Below are 23,160 nucleotides of genomic sequence, written 5' to 3'. Positions count from 1 at the left end.
TTACTAAAAATTATATTCTGCAGTGACTTATTTGATGTGAGGCAGGAAGGGTCTTCAAGGCACTTTTTAGAGCCCTGTCCTGTGTTCTGGGGGAGAAACAAACAAACAAAAAAACCCCGTTGCTGTCAAGTTGAGTCTGACTCATAGTGACCCTATAGGACAGAGTAGAACTGCACCATAATGCTTCCAAGGAACACCTGGTGGATTCAAAGTGCGGACCTCTTGGTTAGCAGCTGTACCTCTTAACCACTACGCCACCAGGGTTTATTCTGGGGGAGAAGCTGCTGAAAGTCAGCACTAGTAAGAAACTGAGACTGTTGCTGTAAGAGCAGCATAGTGAGCAGCCAAATCACAATTCCCAGCCTTCTTTCCTAGGACTTGGGACTTTTGAGGAGTCATGAGCTCAGCTGGGGCATCACGTCTTTCAGGAAGCCTACCCTGGAAATGCTTATTAGGCCCTCCCTGGTCCCCTGTGTGTGTGTACATCTGTGTCATTACTTGCCCCATTATAAAGATATCTTCTTTCAGCTCTTTGAGGACAAGAACTGAATCTTATTGTTATACCATAGCTCCCAGCACAGAGCGAGCAAAGAGGAGGCATACAATACTCAAAGAACAAAAACATTCTGGATGAGCCAACATACTCTATTAACTTTCAGTCTCCTTGGCATCACCAGCATGCATTAAACAGCTTCCTCTTGCATGTCCTAAAACCTAGTTAAATATTGAGAAGTGATTAAGCAAAAAAGTACTAGCTAGCTCTTGAACAGTTTTGAAGGAAAAAAAAAATGCAGACAAGGCAAACCAGAATATGTGGGGATAGGTGATTGTTAAAATGAGTCTTATATGTGCTTTTATGTCTGTAAAAGTAAAGATGCTGTGGCAATTTAAAACAAAGCAAAAAACCACAGCAGTGCTTTTCCAGCCCAGCTCTCGAGGGAATCCACAGGCACATATTAATATATGCAGTTCTAGAAAGAATAAACCCGTAAAAATCCCATTGCCGTAGAGTCTGATACATAGTGACCCTAGAGGACCGAGTAGAACTGCCGCATAGGGTTTCCAAAGAGCAGCTGGTGGATTCGAACTGCCGACCTTTTTGGCTAGCAGCCGAGTTCTGAACCACCATGCCACCAGGGCTCCCAAGAAAGAATAGGACATGGGAATTAGAAATAAAGAGACTTTTAAATTCTAAGTCTATCATTTCCTTGTTCCCCTTCCAGGCTGAAGCAGCTTTATCAGAACCAATATAAACCATCCTGTCTGCAGATCTCAAACAAAGTTTGGGTTCATTTAAGAAGTGGATGAGCTTAGGTGTTTCCTCTGTTACATAGCTAGTAGAAACCCTGATGGCACACGGGTTAAGCGCTACAGCTGCTGATCAAAAGGTCCACAGTTCGAATCCACCAGGCGTTCCTTGAACTCTATGGGGCAGTTCTACTTTGTCCTATAGGGTCGCTGTGAGTTGGAATCGACTCGACAGCAAGGGGTTTTGGTTTGGTGACCCTTGGAGGTCACGAAGCGCAGTGTGATAGATGACTTTTGCATGTGGCCTTTCCAGCTGTGGTCTTGTAACTCCAACCCAAGTGATTGGGCGGGACTGTTTGATAGGGTGATTGTGGCCCACCAAAGGGATTGGTCAGTTTTGCCATCCTGCTGGGCTTGAAATGAGTCATCCCAGAGGTGGGAAAGAGAAGACCCCACCACTACCAAAGAAGGGCAGCCAGAGCCAGCACATCCTTTGGACTCAAAATCCCTGCACTGAGAAGCTCCTAGAACCAGGAGACAGAGAGAAGTGTAACACTAAAGGCAGCGAGAAGCAGCAGCAGAGACAGCATAGTGGGATTCCCAGCCCACAGAGAGAGAACGCTGAGTGCCTTTGGGCAGAGGCCGATTGCCAGGGAGAGACGTGCCTGCAGTCACATCTGGGAAGAGGCTGTCCTGATAGAAGAACTGTATCCTGAGTGTTCCTGAGCCTGAAGTGTAACTCTTACTTCCCTAATAAACCCTATAATTGTGAGTATTGTCTGTGAGTTCTGTGTGGCCATTGCAATGAATTATCGAACCCAGCAGAGAAGTAGAGTGCCGTGGGAGGGACAGTTGGTGTCAGAATTGGTAAAGATGGCAGAGAGAGGAGGCATGTCTGACCTTCGCCTCATAGGACTCAGTCTTGGGCTGTTGGTCTTGATTCTCCTTCCCCATTGTGAAATTAAAGGAGGTCAGACACTGCCTCCATACACAGTCCCAACCTCTATTTTAGCCATTTTAGGTCATGTAAGTCTTCTCTGATGAGCCATTCAAATGCTGAACAACTCCTGGAGTTAAGAAATCCTTCTTTCCATATTATCCATATTCTTCTTTTAAAATTTAAATACATATACTGTGAACTCTCCTAACTTGCCTCTCACTTCCACTTCAATTTCTTCTCTATACTTTTGTCCATCTTGAGACAAATGAGGAGAAACTGTCTCCTTGCTTTCAAACCCAAATTCCATGAAAGAGATTGCTTCCACTTTACTACCTGATCTTTTCTCAATCTGTTGCCAGTTGGCCTCCAAGTTGACAGATACTAGAAAAATGTTCTCTTTCTTTAGCACTTAAGAAGACTGACTGTCAGCTCCTGACCTTGTTTTCTATCTTGGAGAAAAAACCCAAGCCATCAGATAGGAATAACCCTCAACTTGCTTTCACCATATCTATAAAAATATCTACATCTGCTCCCATCCTCCCTTCCTCTGAAAATCAAGCCCATGGCCCTCTTGTCTCTCTAAGGCCAATTCCTTTCAATGTATTCTGGCTTTCCTTCCCCACTCCCTCATACAATTTATCCCCTTTTCTCCCATATCCTCAAACTCTACTAGGTCTTCCCAAGAACTTTGAAGAATGCCTGCCTCCCCCATATTAAAAAAAGCCTTGTTGACCCCACTTCTTTTCCAATTTCTGCCCTATTTCCCTTTCTTTAAAGAGCCCTTTACGTTTATTTGCATCTCCAGCTACACTTCAAAGAGTGATTCATGCTTGCTAACTTTATTTCCTCACTTCCCACTCAACTTCTCAAACCACTCCAGTCTAGACTATCCCAGCACTCAACCAAAACTTGACAATGACTTCTAAGCAGATAAATCCAATGGCTTTATCTTCATCTTCCTTAACTTCTCAGCAGATACATACAGTTAAGTCAATAATATGATGTCAGAGAAGTACTTTAAAAATATCTGAGATGATTAAGGATGTTGAGATTTTCGTGGAAATCCAGTAGGCTCCATTAAGGCATGGGGCGTAGTTTATTCACTGTTGCATCCTATACTATGTGCCTGGCAAACGGAAGGTGCTCAATAAATATCCATGGTTTGACAGAACCTCATCCTCTCTCCCTTGATACATTCCATGACACAATTTTCTCCTCTCCTACCCCTCAACCTGGCTTTCTCAATGTCCTTCTGACTCCACTACCTTTGCCTGCCTATCTCTGAAACTTCTGATCTTGTCATTGAATAAACTTTTCCTGTACAATGAATTCCACACCCTTGGCTTTGTCACCTTTATGGTGACAATTCCTCAGTTAACATCCACACCTCACCTCTCTTCCAAACTCCAGATCTGAATTTCCATCTGTCTCCTGAAGATTTGCAAATTCAGGTTTTGTCAGTATTTCAACCAGGGCTTCTGGAAGTGGTTCATTCCATTTCAACCGCCTGCTCAGAATTTGCATTCCCACCCCAGATATACTGAATTGGAACTCTACATTTTAACAAAATTTCCAGGTGATTCTTAGGTATGACAAATTTTTAGAACCACTGCTCCACTAGTGTGGTTCTCAGAATTGGTTCCTAATCAGCAGCATTAGCATTGCCTGGGAACTTGTTAGAAATGCAAATTATCAGCAGGGGTTCAAACTGGAATGAACAGGTTTGAAGCCCTGGTTTATACCCAGATCCAATGAACCCTAAGCCCTATTGAATCCATCTTCCTATTTTGGAGCTAGTACTTTCTGTGTCTATTCTGAAGCACATTAGTTCCTTGGGATGTTAATAAAAAACCAAAAAAAACCCAAACCCACTGCCGTCAAGTCGATTCCAACTCATAGCGACCCCATAGGGCAAAGTAGAACTGCCCCGTAGAGTTTCCAGGGAGAGCCTGGCAGATTTGAACTGCTGACCTTTTGGTCAGCAGCCATAGCACTTAACCACTATGCCACCAGGGATGTTAATAGGAGTGGTCAAGAAACTAAAAAGTATCCATAATCAAATACATTTGCCAAATGCTGAGCTGGACAAAGTTAAATACATGTAGATCTCTTTACAGAGGAACTTCTTAGAGCCTTTAATAGGCTAATGTGCATTCACTATGGGGATCCAATATAGGGTAACACAGGTATTGTTTCTCCAAGTTATTTGGCCACGGAACCCAAAATTTTTGGATCACCAAAGGGACCTTCCCAAAACACGTTTTGGAAAACAGCGATCTAATCTATCCCCTTTCTTCTCCTTCTGCAGCTATCCTAGTCCAGGCTTCCTGCTTACAGACTTACAACAGTCTCCTGGGTGGAAAAGTGGCTCTCCCTATCTCCAAAACCTTTCTTCAATTTAACCTCAACACTTCTAGCTATCCTTATAAAAGTTAGATCATGACTCTCTTCAGAATGTTGAATATCCTTCTTACTCTGTCCATCCAGGTCATCGGTACCCTTACTGATTTTATGCCTTTAACTGTAATAGTGGATTTGCCCATTTTTCCTTTCAGTTCTATTAGTTTTTGCCTCATGTATTCTGATGCTCATTTGTTAGGTGCATTAGGATTGTTATGGCTTCTTGGAGAATTAATTCCTTCATCATTATGTAATTCCCCTCTTTATCCCTAATAAGTTTCTTGTTCTGAAGCCTGCTTTGTCTAAAATTAATATAACTACTCCAGATTTCTCTTGATTAGTGTTAGCATGGTATATCTTTCTCTATTGCCTTTTTTAATATTTTTTTAATTTACTTTTAAACTATGTGTGAGTTTTTCTATTTAAAGTAGGTTTCTTGTAGAGAACATATAAAACTAGAACATATAGTTGGGTCTTAATTTTACTTTTTAGTCCACTCTAACAAACTCTCTCTTAATTGGTATATTTAGACCATTCACATCTAAAGTGATTATTGACATAGTTGGATTCATATCTACCACATTTGTAACTATTTTCTAGTCATTGCATCTGTTCTTTGTTTCTTTTCCCCCTTTTTTCTGCCTCCGATTTTAATTAATCATTTTATGATTCCATTTTCTCTCTTCTCCTAGGATATTAATTATACTTCTTTAAAAAAAATTTAGTGGCTGCCCTAGAGTTTAAAATACACACTTTTAACTAAGGCCACCTTCAAATAATACTATACTGCTTCATGTGTAGTACAGTTACATTATAACAGAATGTTCCCAATTCCTCCCTGCTCTTCCCTGTGATATTGCTGTCATTCATTTGACTTATCCATATGCTATAATCATCCAATAAATTGTTACTATTATTGCTTTAAACAGTTATCTTTTAGATCAATTAAGAACAAGAAAAATAAAAAGATTTTATTTTACCTTCATTTTTTTCCCCTTCTCCAATGTCCTTTTCTTTATGTAGACCCACGTTTCTGACCTATATAATTTTCCTTCTCCCTGAAGAACTTCTTTAACAGTTTGGGAAATTTCTATTGACCTATCTTCAAGCTCACTGATTCTTTCCTTGGCCATGTTGAGTTTACTGAATTGTCCATTAAAGGCAGCCTTTACTTCTGTTACAGTGTTTTTGATTTCTAGCATTTCCTTTTCATTCTTTCTAAGAGTTTCCATCTCTCTGCTTATATTACCCATCTGTCCTTCCATGTTGTCTACTTTTCTCAATAAAGTCTTAAACAATGGTTATCTTAAATTCCCTGTCTGATAATTCTAACATCTGCATCATGCCTGAGTCTGGTTCTGATTATTCTTTGTCTCTTCAGACTATTATTTTTTCCTTTTGGCATATTTTGTTGAAAAAAAAATGGATATATTGTATTGGTTAATAGTGGAGCCCTGGTGGTGCAGTAGTTAAAACACTCAGCTACTAACTGAAAGGCTGGCAGTTAGAACACACCAGCTACTCCGTGGGAGAAAGATGTGGCAGTCGCTTCCATAAAAATTCATAGCCTGGAAAATCCTAAGGGGCAGTTCTGCTCTGTCCTATAGGTCGCTATGAGTCAGAATCGACTCAGTGGCAATGGATTTGGCTTTGGGTTTTGGTTAATAGGACCTGAGATAAATAGGCCCTTAGTGTGAGGACTTATGCTAATCTGGCTAGGAGTTGGGATGTATTTAATGTGTGTTGTTTCAGAAGCTTCAAAAATCCTATATTGTCCTTGTTTTTGTCTCAACTTTGGGCCTCTCTATGTACTGTACTCCTCCTCAGAGAGAGTTTGTGTCTTGCAGCTCTTTCAGCTATAATCTACTGTTATTATACTGGAGCCTATTGGTGTAGTGGTAAGGTGCAGGGAGGAGAAATGCTATATTATCTTTTGATTAAATCTCGGTCTTTTAGTGGGTCTGTGTCTCAGGGCTGGGACCTTCACAAGTATTTCTCCAGTGGTATAGTTTTTCCCTCTGTCCCTGGCTCTCTTTCCTGGCTGCGGTGTTCCCAATCTATTTCCTTGAATCCCTGACCCCTGTTGACTATGATTCTCCCCCAACCCCCCCCCCCACCCATCAGGTGATACAGGGAGGCTGAAGAGGGATGCAGTGGGGAGGAATTTCCTTCCCTCACCTGGACAAAGTTTCAGAACTGTGCTCTTGGAAAGTCCTTTTCCCTAAAGAGCAGGCCTTTGTTTCGGAGAAAGCTCTGGGTGGGTTTTGCAGTGATTACTATTTCTCTCCCCCTGCTGGAGCTACAGGGGGATCTTTCTCAGGATCTTCACCATGAGAAACTGATGGGGTTTCTGGAGGGAAAGCCCAAGAAAGTGTGAGGCCCCCACAAAGACTGTGACTGGGGGCCCCAAGACTTTCTCACTATCATGTTAATCTATACCTAGCCTCCAAAAAGTTGTTAAAATTACCATTTAGTGTTCCTACCAGTTTATGGCTCCAGGGGCTTCTGGCAGGTAAGCACATCTTGTCTTTCTCTGTGAAATGTGCCCATCTCTCCAGAATTTGAGGTGAGAGTTTGTCCTGTGATCCCAGTTCTCTGATAGGTCCAAGAAAAGCTGGTGATTTTCAGTTTGGCCAGTTTTCTTTTTCCAAGAATGAGAGTGGTGACTTTCAAGTTTTAACATGTCAGAGCTGAAACCAAAGTTCCCCCTTACTCTGCTATCCAGAGAAATACTATTTCAAGATCAGGTTCAAATACCAACTCTTCCATGAAGCCTTCCTGAATGTCACCTGTTAGAATTAAGCACCCTTTTCATATTTTCAGTGAATTTTAAACTTCTATTACCTAACTTATTTTATTCTACTTTGTATCATAAAGTAGAATAAAATAAGTTAGGGGATCACATAAAAGGGGATTACGTGTCTGCCAGCACCACTAAACCATAAGTTGCCCAACCGTAGAGATCATGCCTTACTCAACTATTTCTGTATTTCATGAGGCAGTCTTTAAAAATGATACATGAGAAGCCAGACCTGTGTTTGAATCTTGGTCCCATCACTTACCGGTTAAGCTATGTGATCTTATTATGTGTCAGTCATTTCATCTGTGAAAAGCAGCATTATCCAGGAGAACTTTCTGTGATGATGGAAATGTTCTTTATATGAACTGCCTAATACTGGCATATGTGGCTATGGAGCACTTGAGAAGTGGCTAGTACAACTGAGGAACTGAATTTTTAATTTTAATTAATTTAAATTTAAATTAAATAGCCACATGTGGCTAGTGCCTTCTGAATTAGACAGTGCAGGTCTAAGGTTTTAGAAGTGTAGACAATGGATGATCAGATATGCCATTTTTTATTCTCCTCAGGTCATTTAAAGTAAAACTATGGACTGACACGATATTATATCATCTGTGAGTAAAAGGTCATGTCAGCAAATCTTCTGGTTAGTAAAAGGCCCTCCCTGACAGTAAAGGCGCTTTTTACAGAAGGAGACACTGATGCATAATATGTTGATTGGGTGACTAAGGTGCCTATTCTTTCTTCCTGAGAATTCCTAGGCGATTGTTCTCTTGCTCCGGACAAACGTGTGCATTCAGAGCAGATACTGTGAGAGATTTATGTGGCCTTAGGCACACTGTAATTTATAAAGTTTGATCACACACACATATTCTCTTTTTATCTTTACAACCTCATGGTGACGATATTTTATTTTATGGATGAGAAAATTGAGACCTCAAAGAGGTTAAGTGACTTGATCAGAGTGGAGTGAGCATTGTTTCACAACCCCAAAATTCTGTGTTAGAGGTTGTAAACTGTCGTTGTTGTTGTTAAGTGCTGCTAAGTCAGTTCCGACTCACAGTGACCCTACGTACAACAGAATGAAACACTGCCTGGTCCTGCACCATCTTCACAATTGTTGCTATGTTTGAGCCCATTGTTGCAGCCACTGTGTCAATCCATCTCATTGAAGATATTCCTCTTTCACTGACCCTCTACTTTACCAAGCATGATGTCCTTCTCCAGGGACTGGTCCCTCCTGATAACATGTCCAAAGTATGTGAGATGCAGTCTCACCACCCTTGCTTCTAAGGAGCATTCTGGCTGTGCTTCTCCCAAGACAGATTTGTTCATTCTTCTGGCAGTCCATGGTATATTCAATATTCTTTACCAATACCATAATTCAAAGGCTTCAGTTCTTCTTCGCTCTTCCTTATTCATTATCCAGCTTTCACGTGCATATGAGGAGACTAAAAATACCATGACTTGGGTGAGGTGCACCTTAGTCCTCGAGGTGACATCTTTGCTTTTTAACACTTTAAAGTTAAAACCATTAAACACATTAATTTATGTAAACATATAACTTTGGGGTTGTGAAATAATGCTCACTCCACTATGGCAAAGCCATTACTTATTGAATGTCATTCCAGTTCTTCACTTCTCTCTTAACACTGATATCAAACAGTTGTTGATACTGAATACTAGCTGTCAGGGCCCTCCCTGTGGACACCTCACCTCTGATAGCCACAGAGCTGAATCCTATCTGGAAAACACAACACGTAGCTCCTATTTGTACCTGCTGTGTCTTCTGGTTTGATTTAAAGAAGTTCCTGCAAAGGCAAATGGCAGGTGACCTCACGTGGGAAGTCTTTGGAAGAAAGGACGCTTTGGTAATCACATGTTGACAGTAACAACTCTACTCTTTGTGTGTGTGTGCGCGTGTGCGTGCGTGCGCGCGCGCACATGCACGTGGAGGAAGTATCCCCCTTCTTTCACTTCAGGGTATCCTTTCCTCTACTAGCCCCTTTCTCCTAAACTCTAGCACCTGGCGACAGGCAGCAAGCAGGCCCTTCTGTCTAACGTGCCTGCCTTAAACAGCAAACTTCAAAGGTTCAGATGTATGTAGCACGCTTCGCACAATAGCTATTATAGCATCATTCAGAATTAACTGCTGAGCAAATAACTTTAGCACCATGTTGTATCTGTGGCCAGATTTTACAGGGAGAGACTGCATTTTCGGAGTTAGTTCTAGCAGCTAATTACTAGGATGCTTTATAGCAGTGGCTGTTAAAATGTGGTTCCTGGACCAGCAGGAACAGCATTGCCTTGGGAACCTGTTAGAAAAGCAAATTCTTAGGCCCTCACTCAGACCTAGTGAATCAGAAACTCTGAGGGTGTGGCCTAATAATCTGTGTTTTTACAATCCCTCCAGCTGATATCTGCTCAGATTGGAGAACCACTGCTTTATGGAACAATAGAAATTGGCAGTGGGTCAGGCTGTACAAAGATTCAGCACTAATCCACTGCCCTACTCAAAGTCTGGTTTTTCAGGTCAGCAACATCAGCATCCCCAGAAACTTGTTAAGTGCAGAATCTCAGGCCCCACCCAGACATACTGAATCAGAATATGCATGTTAATACAACTGCCAGGGGATTCGGAAGTTGAAAAGCATTGCTAACCCTCACTTACACTGAGGTTAGTTTTGTTTGAAGAGTTTAGGCATAGAGAACCAGCTTAAAAAAAAAAAAAACCAAACCCACTGCTGTCAAGTCGATTCCGACTCATAGCGATCCTATGGGACAGAGTAGAACTGCCCCAAGGAGTTTCCAGGGGGTGCCTGGTGGATTCAAACTGCCGACCTTTTGGTTAGTAGCTGTAGCTCTTAACCACCATGTCACCAGGGTTTCCAGAGAACCAGAGAGGCAAAGGACTTTTCTTTCTGGATTTGATTTTGAACCTAAATAATTATAGATTTCTTTTAGGATCTTATAAGAAGACATTTTAAAAAAGGGGTGGCAGTAGGGAAGCACACTGACCTAAATGATCAAAACCCCTAGTCAGCGACATTTTACAACATTTCACAGTTTCAGAGGGCTTTACAGTTATCACTCTGCCTGTTTCTCCTGATCTCTGGCAATTGTGAGGACACTCTCCTCTTTGAAGTGCTTGCAAATCTACTATGTCAGCAACATCTCCCATGTAAACACTGCAGCCCTGTAAATTCAGTGGAAGAGGATAATTAGCAACTCTTTCACCTAAACCCAAACCAAATCAAAATCCATTGTCTTCAAGTTAATTCCCACCCACAGCAACCCTATAGGACAGATCAGAATTGCCCCTGGGTTTTCAAGGCTGTAATCTTTACAGTAGCAAACTGCCTCATCTTTCTCCCACAGAGCAACTAGTGGTTTTGAACCACCAGCCTTTTGGATTAGTGGCCAAACACTTAACCACTTAGCCACTAGGGCTCCTTTCACCTAAATTGCTACAGAATCCCTTTTTGGCTTGACTTTTAAGGAGTGGCAAAGAGAAGCTTAAAACCAGAGCTCACAACCTCTGAGAGCTTTTAATTGCAAAGACACTTCCCTGAGCAGGCAGTGAAGGCTTTGTTTGTGTGTAAAGCCCCGCCAAGCATGAAGATGAGGTTCTGAACCCCAAGAAACCACCTTGATGAGCTAGAATGCAATCTACCCATTGACAGCTCTGCCTGCTAAGAACTTTCTGCAGGAGGAGGAGCTGCGTGCTCAGCAGCAGAATGAATCCAATAGTCTGTAATGACTCAGATGGAGTCATTAAAGACCAACAAATTGCCAATCTGAGTATTGAGAATGTAGATTGAACACCCATTATTGCCTGTTGGATCAAAGAAAAAAAATGCCTACATGTGTATTTACTCAACAGGCAATAATGGCTCTGAAAGAGCTGGCAAATGTAAGGAAAAAATGCCCATTTTCAAAGCAAATAGTAATAATGATAACACACCTTACAGAGGGCTGTGGTTACACAGGGCCTTCCCATACCTTATCTCATTGCACTCTTACCAGAAGTAGGTGTGGGTGATGCTATTACACCCAGGGGTGGAATATCCAATAGGCAAAGTAAGCACAGTGCTTACCTCGCTTAGCAGATCATCTGTAGTGAACAACTTCACATTTTTTCACATCAAAGATTCTGCTTCTAGACATGACTGGCATCTGTCTCTCTCCAACCCTTACAGAACCTCCCTACAGAATCAAAGCCTGTTTCCTAATTTATAATCCTGACAAGGGCGGATCACCCAGTCAGCAAGGTAAGCACGGTCTCACTTGTGCTTGCTGATTGGGTAATCCGTCCCTGACTACGGAGTATCCCACCCTCCGACATGGGAAGGGAGCACTCCTAGAGACTGGGGTCAAGCTTCTGCCTTCCCAGACTGTACCTGGCCCAGAGGAGGTGGTCAGGTGTTTGATTTTCTAAGAGTTTATCCTCATATAAAGTATATGTCAGCAGATCCTGAAGCAGAATGGATGCTGATTGCTTATCAACAAGTTTGAAACCAAGATCTGTCAAGGATGAAAGATGAAGACAGATCTAAAGAAATCACAAGTTCATTCTACCAGGAAAAATGATATCGGCCCAAAATCAGTTAGTCAGAAGGGCCAGCACATTTCCCATTCTAGAAGCCATCAACCTGTAACAACTTATTAAGCATGTGCTGTACACTCCACGATCCGCTAGGCTCCAGGAGAGATTCGGGACTATCAGACATCGTTCCTACCCTTGAAGAGCTTACATTGTGCCAGAGAAACTATCGAAGGACAATACAACAAATTATGTGATGGCTGTTATGGATTGAATTATAACCCCCTAAAAATGTGTGTCAACAGGGCTAGGCCATCATTCCCAGTATTGTGTTAACTGTCCATCATTTTGTCATCTGATGTGATTTTCCTATGTATTTTAAATTCTACCTCTGTGTTGTTAATGAGGCAGGATTAGATGCAGTTATGTTAATGGGGCAGGACTCAATCTACAGGATTAGGTTGTGTTTTAAGTCAATGTCTTCTGAGAAATAAAAGAGAGAAGTGAGCAGAGAGACAGGGGTCCTCATACCACCAAGAAACAAAAGCCAGAAGAATAGTGCGTCCTTTGGACCCAGGGCCCCTGTGCTGAGAAGCTTCTCAACTGGGGAAGATTTATGACAAGGACCTTCCTCCAGACCCTGAATTCAGACTTCTAGCCTCCTAGACTGTGAGAGAATAAATTTCTCTTAGTTAAAGCCATCCACTCGTGGTATTTCTGTTTAGCAGCACTAGATGACTAAGACAATGGTCTATAGTTTAGCATTATGGAATGTGAATATGACTGAAAGATATGTTTAAGGAAATCCATGAAGCTGGGGAGGCCTCATGATGTAGGACACACATGAGTTAGACCTTAGAGAGTGAGAGTGTTTCCAGTGAGGAGTAAGGAATGAGGGCATTTACAAAAGTAAATGTGTGAAGATGGGGCTTTGAAGGTAGGCCTGCATACTTCGACTGAGTTCATAAAGAGAAGAATGACTGGATACATGTCATTCAAATGTGGAGGCCTGGCATATACACAAACCCACCAGCACACTAGACAAGTCCTGGAGGTGTCCGGCCCTGTTTGGAATCATCTTTACCAGCATCCATTGGCAAACTTGAAGATGGTAGTTGCTTGTCAAACTCAAGAATAACTAAACAGCTATGCTGAATCATTCTGCAGTGTACGTTCTAAGCTTCATGTCCATCTTGTTGAATGACGGGATGAACATCCCTTATGAACATGGGCCCTAAATTGCTAGATTTCTAAGCCTAGATGGGCATAAGACCCTTATGACAGATGCTCTCAGTGTCCCACCCATATTCTTCCAGCTCACAATCACCTCTACATGCCAAGGTCACTTACTGAAAACACATGCAGCTCTCGGTCTGAGACTTTTTTTTTTTTAATGATTCTTGTAGGGGCACATACAGCACCTAAAGTTGCACCGATTCAATGGCCCTGATGCAGCTGGATCAACCAATGATGGATGGGGAGTTAATGGATAAATATCTGGCTTCCTCACCCACAGCTGAGATAACTTGTATACATGTTCTACACTGTTTCCCAGTGTTCCCCAATGAGACTGAGCCCCTAGTTGTGCACAGTGGACACTTGCTTGATAATGCTCCCTTGATTGGCTTCCCGCTAGTTCCTATCTTATTTCCCACTCCCCTACAGGTGTTTTCTGATATCAACCCCCCACCCCTCAAAGATAAGGGCTTGCATTCCAATCCTTGTTTCCACTGTACTTGGAGCTTACAAATTTTACCTAAAGTGGAAGACCTGACAATGGGGATCTTTTAAAAATAGCAGAAACAATATTCTCCAGGGGATTTCTTAGAGATCAAGAAGACAAAAATAGATTCTTTATTCCCTCGTTGTCTCCTTTGGTTCAAAATATGAATTCTACAGTTGAAGGCAAGGACATATTATTCAGAGCTTCCCATATTAAATAACAATAGGTGTTGATTTCTTTTTTCTTTTTTGTCTTTTAAGGTTAGAGATTACTCACCTCCCCTGCTGGTCATTAAATCAGTCTGGCAGCATTCCTCAGAAGTTGGCCTTCCGGGGTATGTGGCGGCAGCACGGGCAGTGCAGCAGACAGCCCCGCTTGTTGTGATGTGCCACCAAGCAGGTGACTTCAAAGATCTGCTTCAAGCCTATCTCAAGAACCATTTGGGACTCACACTGAGCTCTGAAGTCAGGTACCATATGGTGTATCCCACAAGGTCAAAGTTGATCAGATCACCAACATCTAGCATTTTCTGAGCTCCTATGCCAAGGGATGCTGCAACCTCTCAGGTAGGAAACAACTTCATTTAGCTTACTTATCACAAGGAGTTGCCAGTCAAATGCTCAGCTGTTCTGCAAGGTGTGTAGGGCAGGTTAATCCTGAGAGGTCTGAGGTTTTTTTTTGTTTTGTTCCCTGTTTTAATTAAAAAAAAAATCATGCTCCCCTAACTGTAATATAGCATCTACCAAGATAACATGTCCTTAGAAAGCTGGGATTCCTCTCATATTGTGGTTTTATACTTAAATTTCAATTTAGGAGTTTAACCAGGGTTTCTTCCAAATGTTTATCTGCGTGGGGAAGTAAAAGATTGTTTCCAAAATCTAAATGAGTCAGGTGGGGTAGGCATTTGAGGATACTGGTTACATAGATAAAATGTGTTCATAAGTCTGACTACCCTAGAATGATCTTGTGCCTAGATTATTTGGATGCACCTCCTATGAAATGAAAACGTATCTCAGTCCGTCCTTAATTTTCCCCTAATGCAAAAATAAGCTGCAAAAGGCAACTGGCTTTGGCCCAGCAGATGCACAAATGCTGCCCTCTCAGGCCTGGGCTCAGTCTTTTCTAAGACTGTCTCTTACTAGGTAACTCACTGAAGGGATTGGACTGCCTAAGGTGTCACAGCACTTGTCACCAGACAAAGCACCCTGAGATGCTAAGAGCAGATTCTGGCATCAGAGTCTGCAGAGATGACCTTTAAGGTCCCTTCCAAACCCAAGGTTCTTTGATTCCATGTTCCTTGGATGCAAGCTCTTCTTTTGTTATTTTACACTCAGAAAAGCAGAGCAGCTGGAATTGACAACAAAGCAGTGCCTCCTGCTTCCTTGGCAGTGGGGTCTTATATACCCTCAGAAGAAGTGGGGCCTAGCGGGCAATTGCTGCAGATTGAGGCTTCGGGCTCTGCCGATAATGGGCGCTCTACTAAATTGACAAGTTTCAAAGGCCAGTGTCAATTCAGCAGCTTTGCCATACAAGCAGTTAAGTATCATTCAGTTTCTTGGGTTCCTTTAAGGTGGCATTTAAACCGTAAGGGAGGGAGCTTTAAGAAAGAGCAATATAACTGCATCTTGGGGGAAGGTTATTGGAAAATCCAGTCTCTACCCAGTTTGCCAAAGAGAGTATCTTCCCAGAGGTCATACCTATCCCTAGTCAAAGATCTATAGGATTTTTGGATGTGAACTTCTCTTTAGCATTTTTCATTTTACATGATAAAGGTAGCTGGGAAAAAAATCCTAACGAAAACAGAAGAAACACAGAACTCCTTAGAGCAGGGTTTTTCAACCTCTACACTATTGATATTTAGGACTGGATCATTCTGTGTTGGGCGGGGGGCGTCCTGTTCATTGTGGATGTTTAGCTGCAGCAGTCCTAGCCTCTGTCTACTAGATGCCAGTAACACGCCCCCCAAATGTGACAACCAAAAACATCTCGAGTCATTGTCAAATGTCCCCTGGGTACAAAATCGCTCTCGGTTGAGAACCATCCCTTAGAAGTTATTTTTATAGCATTAACAGCCTAAAATTGTTCTAGTAAAGGAGTTTTGGAATACAACATATAGACTTTTTATAGAAAGGACCAGCTAGTAAATGTTTTAGGCTTTGTGGGCCACATACGGTCTCTGCTACCTATTCTTTTTTGTTTATTTTTTTATAGCCTTTTAAAAATGTAAAAACTCATTCCTAGCTAGAAAATAGGCCAGAATTTGCTGACCATTACACTGTAGAGGAAGAAATGATGGTGAGTCCCATAATGATTGAAAATACTGAGATTGTATGTGGAAAAACCAGGATCTAGATCCAGCTACTTGGGTCTTTGTGACCCTGAGCTAGCAGTTAGGTTGCCCTTCTTGAAAAGCCTGAATTAAATAACTCCAAGTTAAATTACATTAATCTTGTTTTGTAACTTCATTCTATTTAATGTATTTAAACATAAAACATTTAAATGAAAGAGAAGCTAAATATTTGAACAAAAGGAGATCCCCCAGTAAATGGAAGAATGTTTGTGTGGTGAAGATGTGTCCTTTTCTTTGTTTGGAATAAAATATCCTATTATTTTCCTCCAAAGAAGAGAGTGTTGTACAAAGTAAATGTCCTTACCCAATTTCAAGACTGCTATACTGTTTGATATGACTACAGAGATTATATCTGTAAAGGAGGGAAGGTTATATAAAGAAAGGACGGATGATTATCTTGGAAAAAGAGAAGCCTACAAAACTGCCCATGAAGTTGTAAAAAAAAAAAAAAAGTCATTTTGAAAATACATTTCAAAGTAGTTCCTCTGGAATTTTCCTTACCCGTCACATAAATGTCTGATTAAACTAGGGAAGGTCCATTCAACAAGTATTTATTGAGGGTCTACTAAGTGCCAGGGACTGTGTGAGATAATGGAGTTGAATCCACCTGGTCCCTACCATGAACATTGGTCAAACAGAAAATAGCTATGTTCATGCATCCAGAAATTCTGCCAGTAAAACAGTCCACCTCTCTATCCTTGTATATTGCTAATTACAAGTATCTTAGGCTTTACTGTTGCGCACTTAGTTTCTATATGTGGATTTTCACAGACAGCATCAATCCAAAAAATGTCCTTATGATTCAATTACCACTGTCAAAACAATGCTATATGGGTTGGAATATAAGACTTTGGCCAAATATAATTCATTTGGATGACAAAAATGTAAATTTTAAATCATTCAAGTAGTTTATTTAATCGTATGAGAGGCAAAAAAAAAAAAAAAAAAAAAAAAACCCAAAAAACACCTGGGTCCTTGTCTTGGATTCTGCATTTGTCTTTTTTCCATGAACAAGTCAGTTAACTTCTGAGGAGCAGTTTTCTTCTTGGCTAAATGGGATAATAGCACTTTTCCTGCCTACCCCAAGATGTTTACTGTGTTTAAATACACTGTAGGTTTATAGTCTATAACACGCTGTGAAGGTAACAACGTTATTATAAGGACTGGGCTAAACTGACTCTTTGCTCTGCACAGACAATTCTGGAATAAATCAAGTATTGTCTTGGTCACAACCCAGATCAATTATCAACAGGGCCTTCTTACCCTTTATTTTAAGTGATCACGAAGAAACAGCTGCAAAACCTCACAAAACCCTACAATAATGAATTTTGCTCTGAGAAGAACATAATGGACTTCCTGTTAAAGGATAACAATGAGCTAAATTTAATCTTCAAGTGAAATGAAGATTTTGAGGATCTATATTTATTTAAAGAAGTTCAGAAATTAATGGTTGACCCCTTATGAGCACCATCAGGTCCCACCCACTTTTACCCCAAATCACATCTTTGTCCCAAAGCCTTCAGTGGAGACCACTGCTAGGGAGAGTCACCCTCTCATCTTTTGGGATCAAATTCAATGCCACAGAATCAGGGTATGGCAATCATATCACTTGCGTAGATTTCAGAAAGCTCCTCCAAGCCAGATCAGCTGGATTGTCAAATGTAGATCTTTTTTTCTGTGATAACTTCAATTACATTTAAAAATCAACCTGGCTTTTCATTTTTTGTCATCCCCCTTCCCAGCCTATTTTCTGTTCAGAAAGTAGCTGGACTAATATCCCGACAGAGGATTTCCTCCATTGACTAGGTGCAGCCCCAAAGAATGACGAGTAAAAGGGTCTACTCGTCATGCTTGAAGCAGCACCCTACACAGCCCTGCAAGTTTTTTTTTTCCTTCAGTTTCATAGTAGGACCTGAGAAAGCCTGAAATCCTGGGCACACTTTGTCCACTTCCCTTCAACTGGATGCCATAAAACAGGCAGGGGCTGCTTGATGTTTTGTACAGTGTTAACTGTCAGAACTATTCTTGGTGCCAGTAACAAAGTATCAAAACAACATTAGTAAGAGCAGTAACAATGACTCTTTCACTCCTAACAATTTTTATAAAGGACAAGTCTTCATCATGGCTCCAATGGGGGGGAAAAAAAAAACTCAAAGGGCTCTCTCCCACAATTTACATTACCATAACTACTGAAGGTCCATCTTCCTGTTCCCGGCTCCACACCTACCAAAAAATAGGAGTTGGATGTGGAAAGATAAAAAAAAAAAAAAAAAGGATATATAATTTAAAATCGAAGGCGAATACCTGAGTTTCCTAAGTTCAGGTTTTTATGAGCTGGACGAACTCACTTGACCGGACAGCCATTGGTGGTTTCTAACCACTATTCAGCTTGGTTTTGATTTTGCCCAGACACCTAGAACATGAGAAACCTCCCCGTTTCTTGCAACAATCCACTAACTCAACCGCAGTCCTTTAAAGTTACCCTTTGGACATGGGGACAAAGTCAGCCTCCCTCTCTCTCCAGTCCCACCCTTCTCTTATAATATGGTTTTCTGCCCTGAACTGATCAAAATCAAATAGGAGAGAAAAAATCCAGCTGAAAAGAGATTTTATGTGCCCGCTGATGTCTCATTAACCTTGAGAGTGAATGTAGCTGGTGACTGCCCGTCACTGTGGCGTGACGGTTTGTTGGAAAAAAAAAAAGGCCAGTGGAAACATCACCTCGGGAAAAAAAATACAAAGAGAAACATCATTTAGTAGATCATCTATCAAAAAACGGGGCAGCTTTCCAACTGTCAGGACTTGCTAAGTTATAATTTCCTTAAGCCTGTAATGAATCTACTACATGTTTTCTTGAGAAAGTATTTGTACTACTTATCTGTATGTCAAAATAATGTTCACTGAAGTATTAAGATAAAAAAACTTCAATTCAGAAGTATAATCATGAGAAAAGCAAACACCTCAGAATCAACATTACTAAGATTCTGTGATGAGTGAATAAGTGCGATGATTTGTACGCCATCAAAACGTATCACGAGGCACACCAGTGTCTGCAGGTCTTAAATCCAGTGAATCCTAGTCAGATTCCTCTTATTACTGATTGCTGATTGATAACATGTCAACAAACAGATGGAAATAATATAGGAAAATCAGCGTGTCCCTAGAGATGAAGGGTTACCTGTAGAGGAAAAGAGGATAAAAGAGTTTCCCAGTTTCACTGGCAGACTTCCCTTGGGATAAGTAGACTAGAAATCAAAGGACATCTAGTTCCATTTCTGGACCTAAAACCCACATGTAACCAGTACCTTTCATTCCTCAACACCAGGTCCCCGCTGGGGCTGGTTTCTTCCTGTCCCCCTCTCCCCAGAGGAGAACCTAAGTACACAAGCCCCACAATCCCCACCGGGATTCTGATAGAACCTTCTCGCCTATTTTTGCTCCTCTCTCCCACATTCTCCACTTTTCCACTCCTAGTCCTCACTCCTCTGCTTTTCTTAGGAACTTCCTGAAAGTTATCACCATGAACCTCACTTTACACATCAAATTCCCACCTTGGACTGACGGTACAACCTGTTTCTGGGAGTGTCGGCATCGAACTAGCTGCTGGGTTTCCTGTGCTCTCCTCTGGGCCACACAGCCTTGATCTTGTCCTCACCCTTCTACCCCTGTCCCTCCCCCACGCCCAAATACACACAAATAAAGCTTGATCGGATCCCTCTTTTCCCAAAGAAGTTTTAACCATTCAGAGGAGAGACGTCGCTGTGAAAAAATGGAGCAACTGCGAATTAGAAACATCTTTTCCTACCCTAGAAGGCAGAGACCGATAACTCGCTCCGAGGAAAGAGCGCAGCAGGGCGGCCCCTGCCTCCCTAGGGACCACACTTCTTTTTTTCTTTTTGTGTGTGTGGGACGCATTTTCCTCATCACCCCATCTCACATTCCTCTCCCCACCATCCCCCCGCCCCGCCCCTCCAAGCAGCCCCTTCCCCACACTCCGGTGGCCTGAGAAAGGGAGAAAAAAATTGGTGAGAGGGGTCTCTGAATCCCCCAAGCACATTATTTGATTTTCAAGTAGCAGGACTTTCCAGACTGTCTTGTTTTGTTCTCTCCTGGCCGGGTTCCCCCAAAGCCACCCTGCCCCCAAGCCCACTGCAACCAAAACAAGTGCACCGACCACAGCACGGTGGCCGCCGCCGCCCCAACTGTTGCAGCAGCTGCTGGGGTGGTGGCGGTGGCGGTGGTACGGGCAAGGAAGGGCCCCAACCCCGACGCTTCCCGCCCAAGAGGCTGGGAGGCTCCGGCGGCCGCCGAGGGGCGCGCGGTGCAGGGGACCCCCTGTAGCCGCCTAGGATGGGAGAGTCGGCGCTCTCAGCCCGGACCCCCGCGCAGAGTCAGCCCCGCCGCGGTAGCGGCGCCCGCAGAGGCTGCCCGCGCCCGCTCCATTCTCACCTTTAAGATCAGATCGGTGTGATGCTGGTCCAGCATGTTGGCTTTCTGGAAGGAGGTGATGATGACCCGGCCGTAGCGCCCGGGGGTCTGCAGGTCCGAATAGAGCCGGTGCTTGGAGCGGTTGACAGGGAAAAGGCTGTTGACGAGGTTGCGCTCGATCTTGGCGAGGCTGTGCTGGGGCGCCAGCAGGTGCTCCACGCTCTCCTCGACCTGGTAGCGGCTGAAGCTGGCGCCGAGCAGGATGGAGATGAGCACGGGTGCCGAGGCAAAGAAGACCGGGTGACTGGCAATGAAGTGGCCGAGCCGGGAGAAACACGTCCTCAAGCCCCTGTGCAGAACCTGCCGCAGCATCCTAGAGCAGAGCGGGCGCGGGAGGAGGGCGAGGCGCACGCTCGGCGCGGGCTCGGGCGGCGGCGGCGGCGGCGGCGGCGGTGGTGGCGCCCGCGGCGGCGGCGGCGACGGCGGCGGCGGCGGCGAAGGCGAGACCCGGAGCTCTCCCGGAGCCGCGGCACCACCATCGGGGAGTTCCGCGCCGCGCCTCGGGAGGGTCCCCTCGGGCTAGAGACACGCCCTCCTGCCCGCAGCCGCGCCGGTCCGGAGAGCCCCCCAGCCTGGCAGCCTCCGCGTCGCCCCCACTCCGCCCTACCCCGTGCGCCCTCCCCACCCCCCGCCGCCTCCCCGCCCGAGGGGCTCCGCGCTGCTCCGCCGCGTCCCCACTCAGCGCGGGCCAGGCCCGGAGTAGCCCCCGCGGCTCGTCATGACCCCACTCACCGGACCCCCAAGGCCAACGACCAGGTTGGCACTGGGAGTGGCGGCGGCGCTGTGGCCGGGAGACTCTGCGCGCCAGCCAGGGAACACGAGGACGGAGAATTCCAGGCTACACCCAGTCCCCTCCCCTCGTAGCCCTCCCCTCCCCCGGCCCGGCCCGCCGCACGGGCTCCTCCCCTCCTCTGTCCCCCTGCAGGGAGACTCGGAGATGGATAAAGAAATGGCCCCGATTTTCCAAACAAAAAGTAAAGAGTTCTCCCGGGGGGCGCCTGGCGGACCAGCTCAGAGCCAAGTCTCCCCAGAGGCAGAAAGGAGGAGGCTGAAGACTGCGTGCGCCCTGGCTTTTGCCAGGCTCAGGTGGTGGCGCGCACTGGCTGGTGCCGAGAGGGGGTGGGGAGCGAAGACGCTCGAACGTGAAAATCACGCCTCCTCCCAAGTAAGAGCTGTTTAAAATACTCCCAACACTGCAGCTTTAGCGGGACCACAGGGCCTGGGTGCGTCAGGGGCACATCCACCCAAAAGGTGTCCGCGGATAATCTACTCTCGCGCTCTCATTTAGGGTCCCTTCAGAGTTGATTGGGGCTAGGCAGTTCTGCTGTGCGCACCCCAACCTCCTTGTCCCCCAGTAATCAAAGTGCTGATAAAGACCGTCAGGCGGTAGAGCTGCCGGTCGCTTGGACTCCCCGTTCTCCGCCCTTCCTTCTCCTCCTCTGTCGTCACTGGCAGGTCTGGGGGACCTCGTGCGGCGGGCCGGCACGGGCGCCCCAGCGGGCGGAGAGTGAAAACGGCTGGCCGGGGAGTCAGTAGAGTTACCCCCTTTTCTCTCCCACTCGCGCCCTCTCCTGCTCCAAAAGCTCGGATATGGGCGTAGGCTGCACCTTATCTCAGACCTGGAGAGATACTAGTCTCTTAAGCTTGCGAGCCGCAGGGGGCGCGGGGGAGCCCGGGGGGCGCCAACCGCTCGGCAAAGTTGGGCGTGTGCGTGTGCGCGCCAGCCGTGAGCTCGCAGGCAGCCACTGTGGTTCCCCTTGCACTCCCCCTCTGGAGAATTCCGCGAGAAGGCGGGCACCGGCTTCGGGCCCGGAATAGACCTGCGGCGGCGGCAGGAACGGCCACGCACAGGTACAATTTAGCGCGTTTCGTTGCGCGCTCCAAGTCCTTGGGTCCGTTCATTGCAATGTAGACCGAGCTGGATCTCGGAGTCTGGGCCACTGAAGCGCTCTCTCCGGCCGGGGGTGGGGGGGAGTGGGGACCGGCGCGCGGCGAAGGGTCTCCAGGCTGTGCGCCCCAAGTGCTAGGCCTCTCCAATTTCCCCCTCCCTCCGGTTGCTCCAGCTTCTCCTCACGGTGCTAAGGGTCGAGCGGGAGGCGGTGGCAGCTGGAGGCGCGGTCCCTGGAGTGTGGCCCGCACTACTGAGCATGGACTTGCATATTAATCAAAGCTGAAGAAAGACGGAATAGGGAAAAGAGGAGGAGCAGGAGGAGGGAGGCAGAGAGAGAGAGAAAGACAGAGGCGAGGAGAGAGAGAGACTGGGTGGGAAAACGCGACTCAGGGAGGCTTTTCCCTAACGTTTCCATCCCAGGCTCCCCAATGCCAGTCAGCCCTCCACTTCTCAAACTGAACTTGGGAACTTGCACGTTGGAAACAGGAAGTCGTGGGCTGGGAAATCCTCCCTTTTTTGGCTCCTCTCCGCCCTTCCGCCATCCCAGACCCTCTTCTTTCCGCATCACCTGCAACTGCTGCGTTGCCCACCCCGGGGGCGCAAACGCCCTGCTCTGCTTGCGCTCCCTAGGTCTTCCACCTACCGTACCCTCGTTCACTTTCTCTGCTTGCCCTCGCCATTCCCCATCACGCTCTCCGTTTCTAAAGGCTCCCCTGAATGCCTAGGTCCAGCAGCTTCCAGCCACCCGCACCCCCACCCCAGAATTGCCATCCTGGG

At 44.9% G+C, this 23,160-nt stretch overlaps 1 protein-coding gene across 1 annotated transcript in view; it reads right to left on the bottom strand.

The window, feature by feature from the left end:
* The window catches only part of PTCHD1 (patched domain containing 1), a 62,864-nt gene extending 42,060 nt beyond the window's left edge, over positions 1–20,804 (bottom strand). The window contains exon 1 of the mRNA XM_064277844.1: positions 20,454–20,804. Coding sequence (XP_064133914.1) covers positions 20,454–20,804 — 351 coding nt within the window. The remainder of the gene's footprint in view (positions 1–20,453) is intronic.
* Positions 20,805–23,160: the final 2,356 nt, after the last annotated feature.

This window comes from Loxodonta africana, chromosome X (genome assembly GCF_030014295.1).
Source record: "Loxodonta africana isolate mLoxAfr1 chromosome X, mLoxAfr1.hap2, whole genome shotgun sequence".
Lineage (NCBI taxonomy): Eukaryota > Metazoa > Chordata > Mammalia > Proboscidea > Elephantidae > Loxodonta > Loxodonta africana.
Note: the sequence above shows the minus strand (reverse complement) of the source record. Positions and strands in the feature narration are given on the sequence as shown.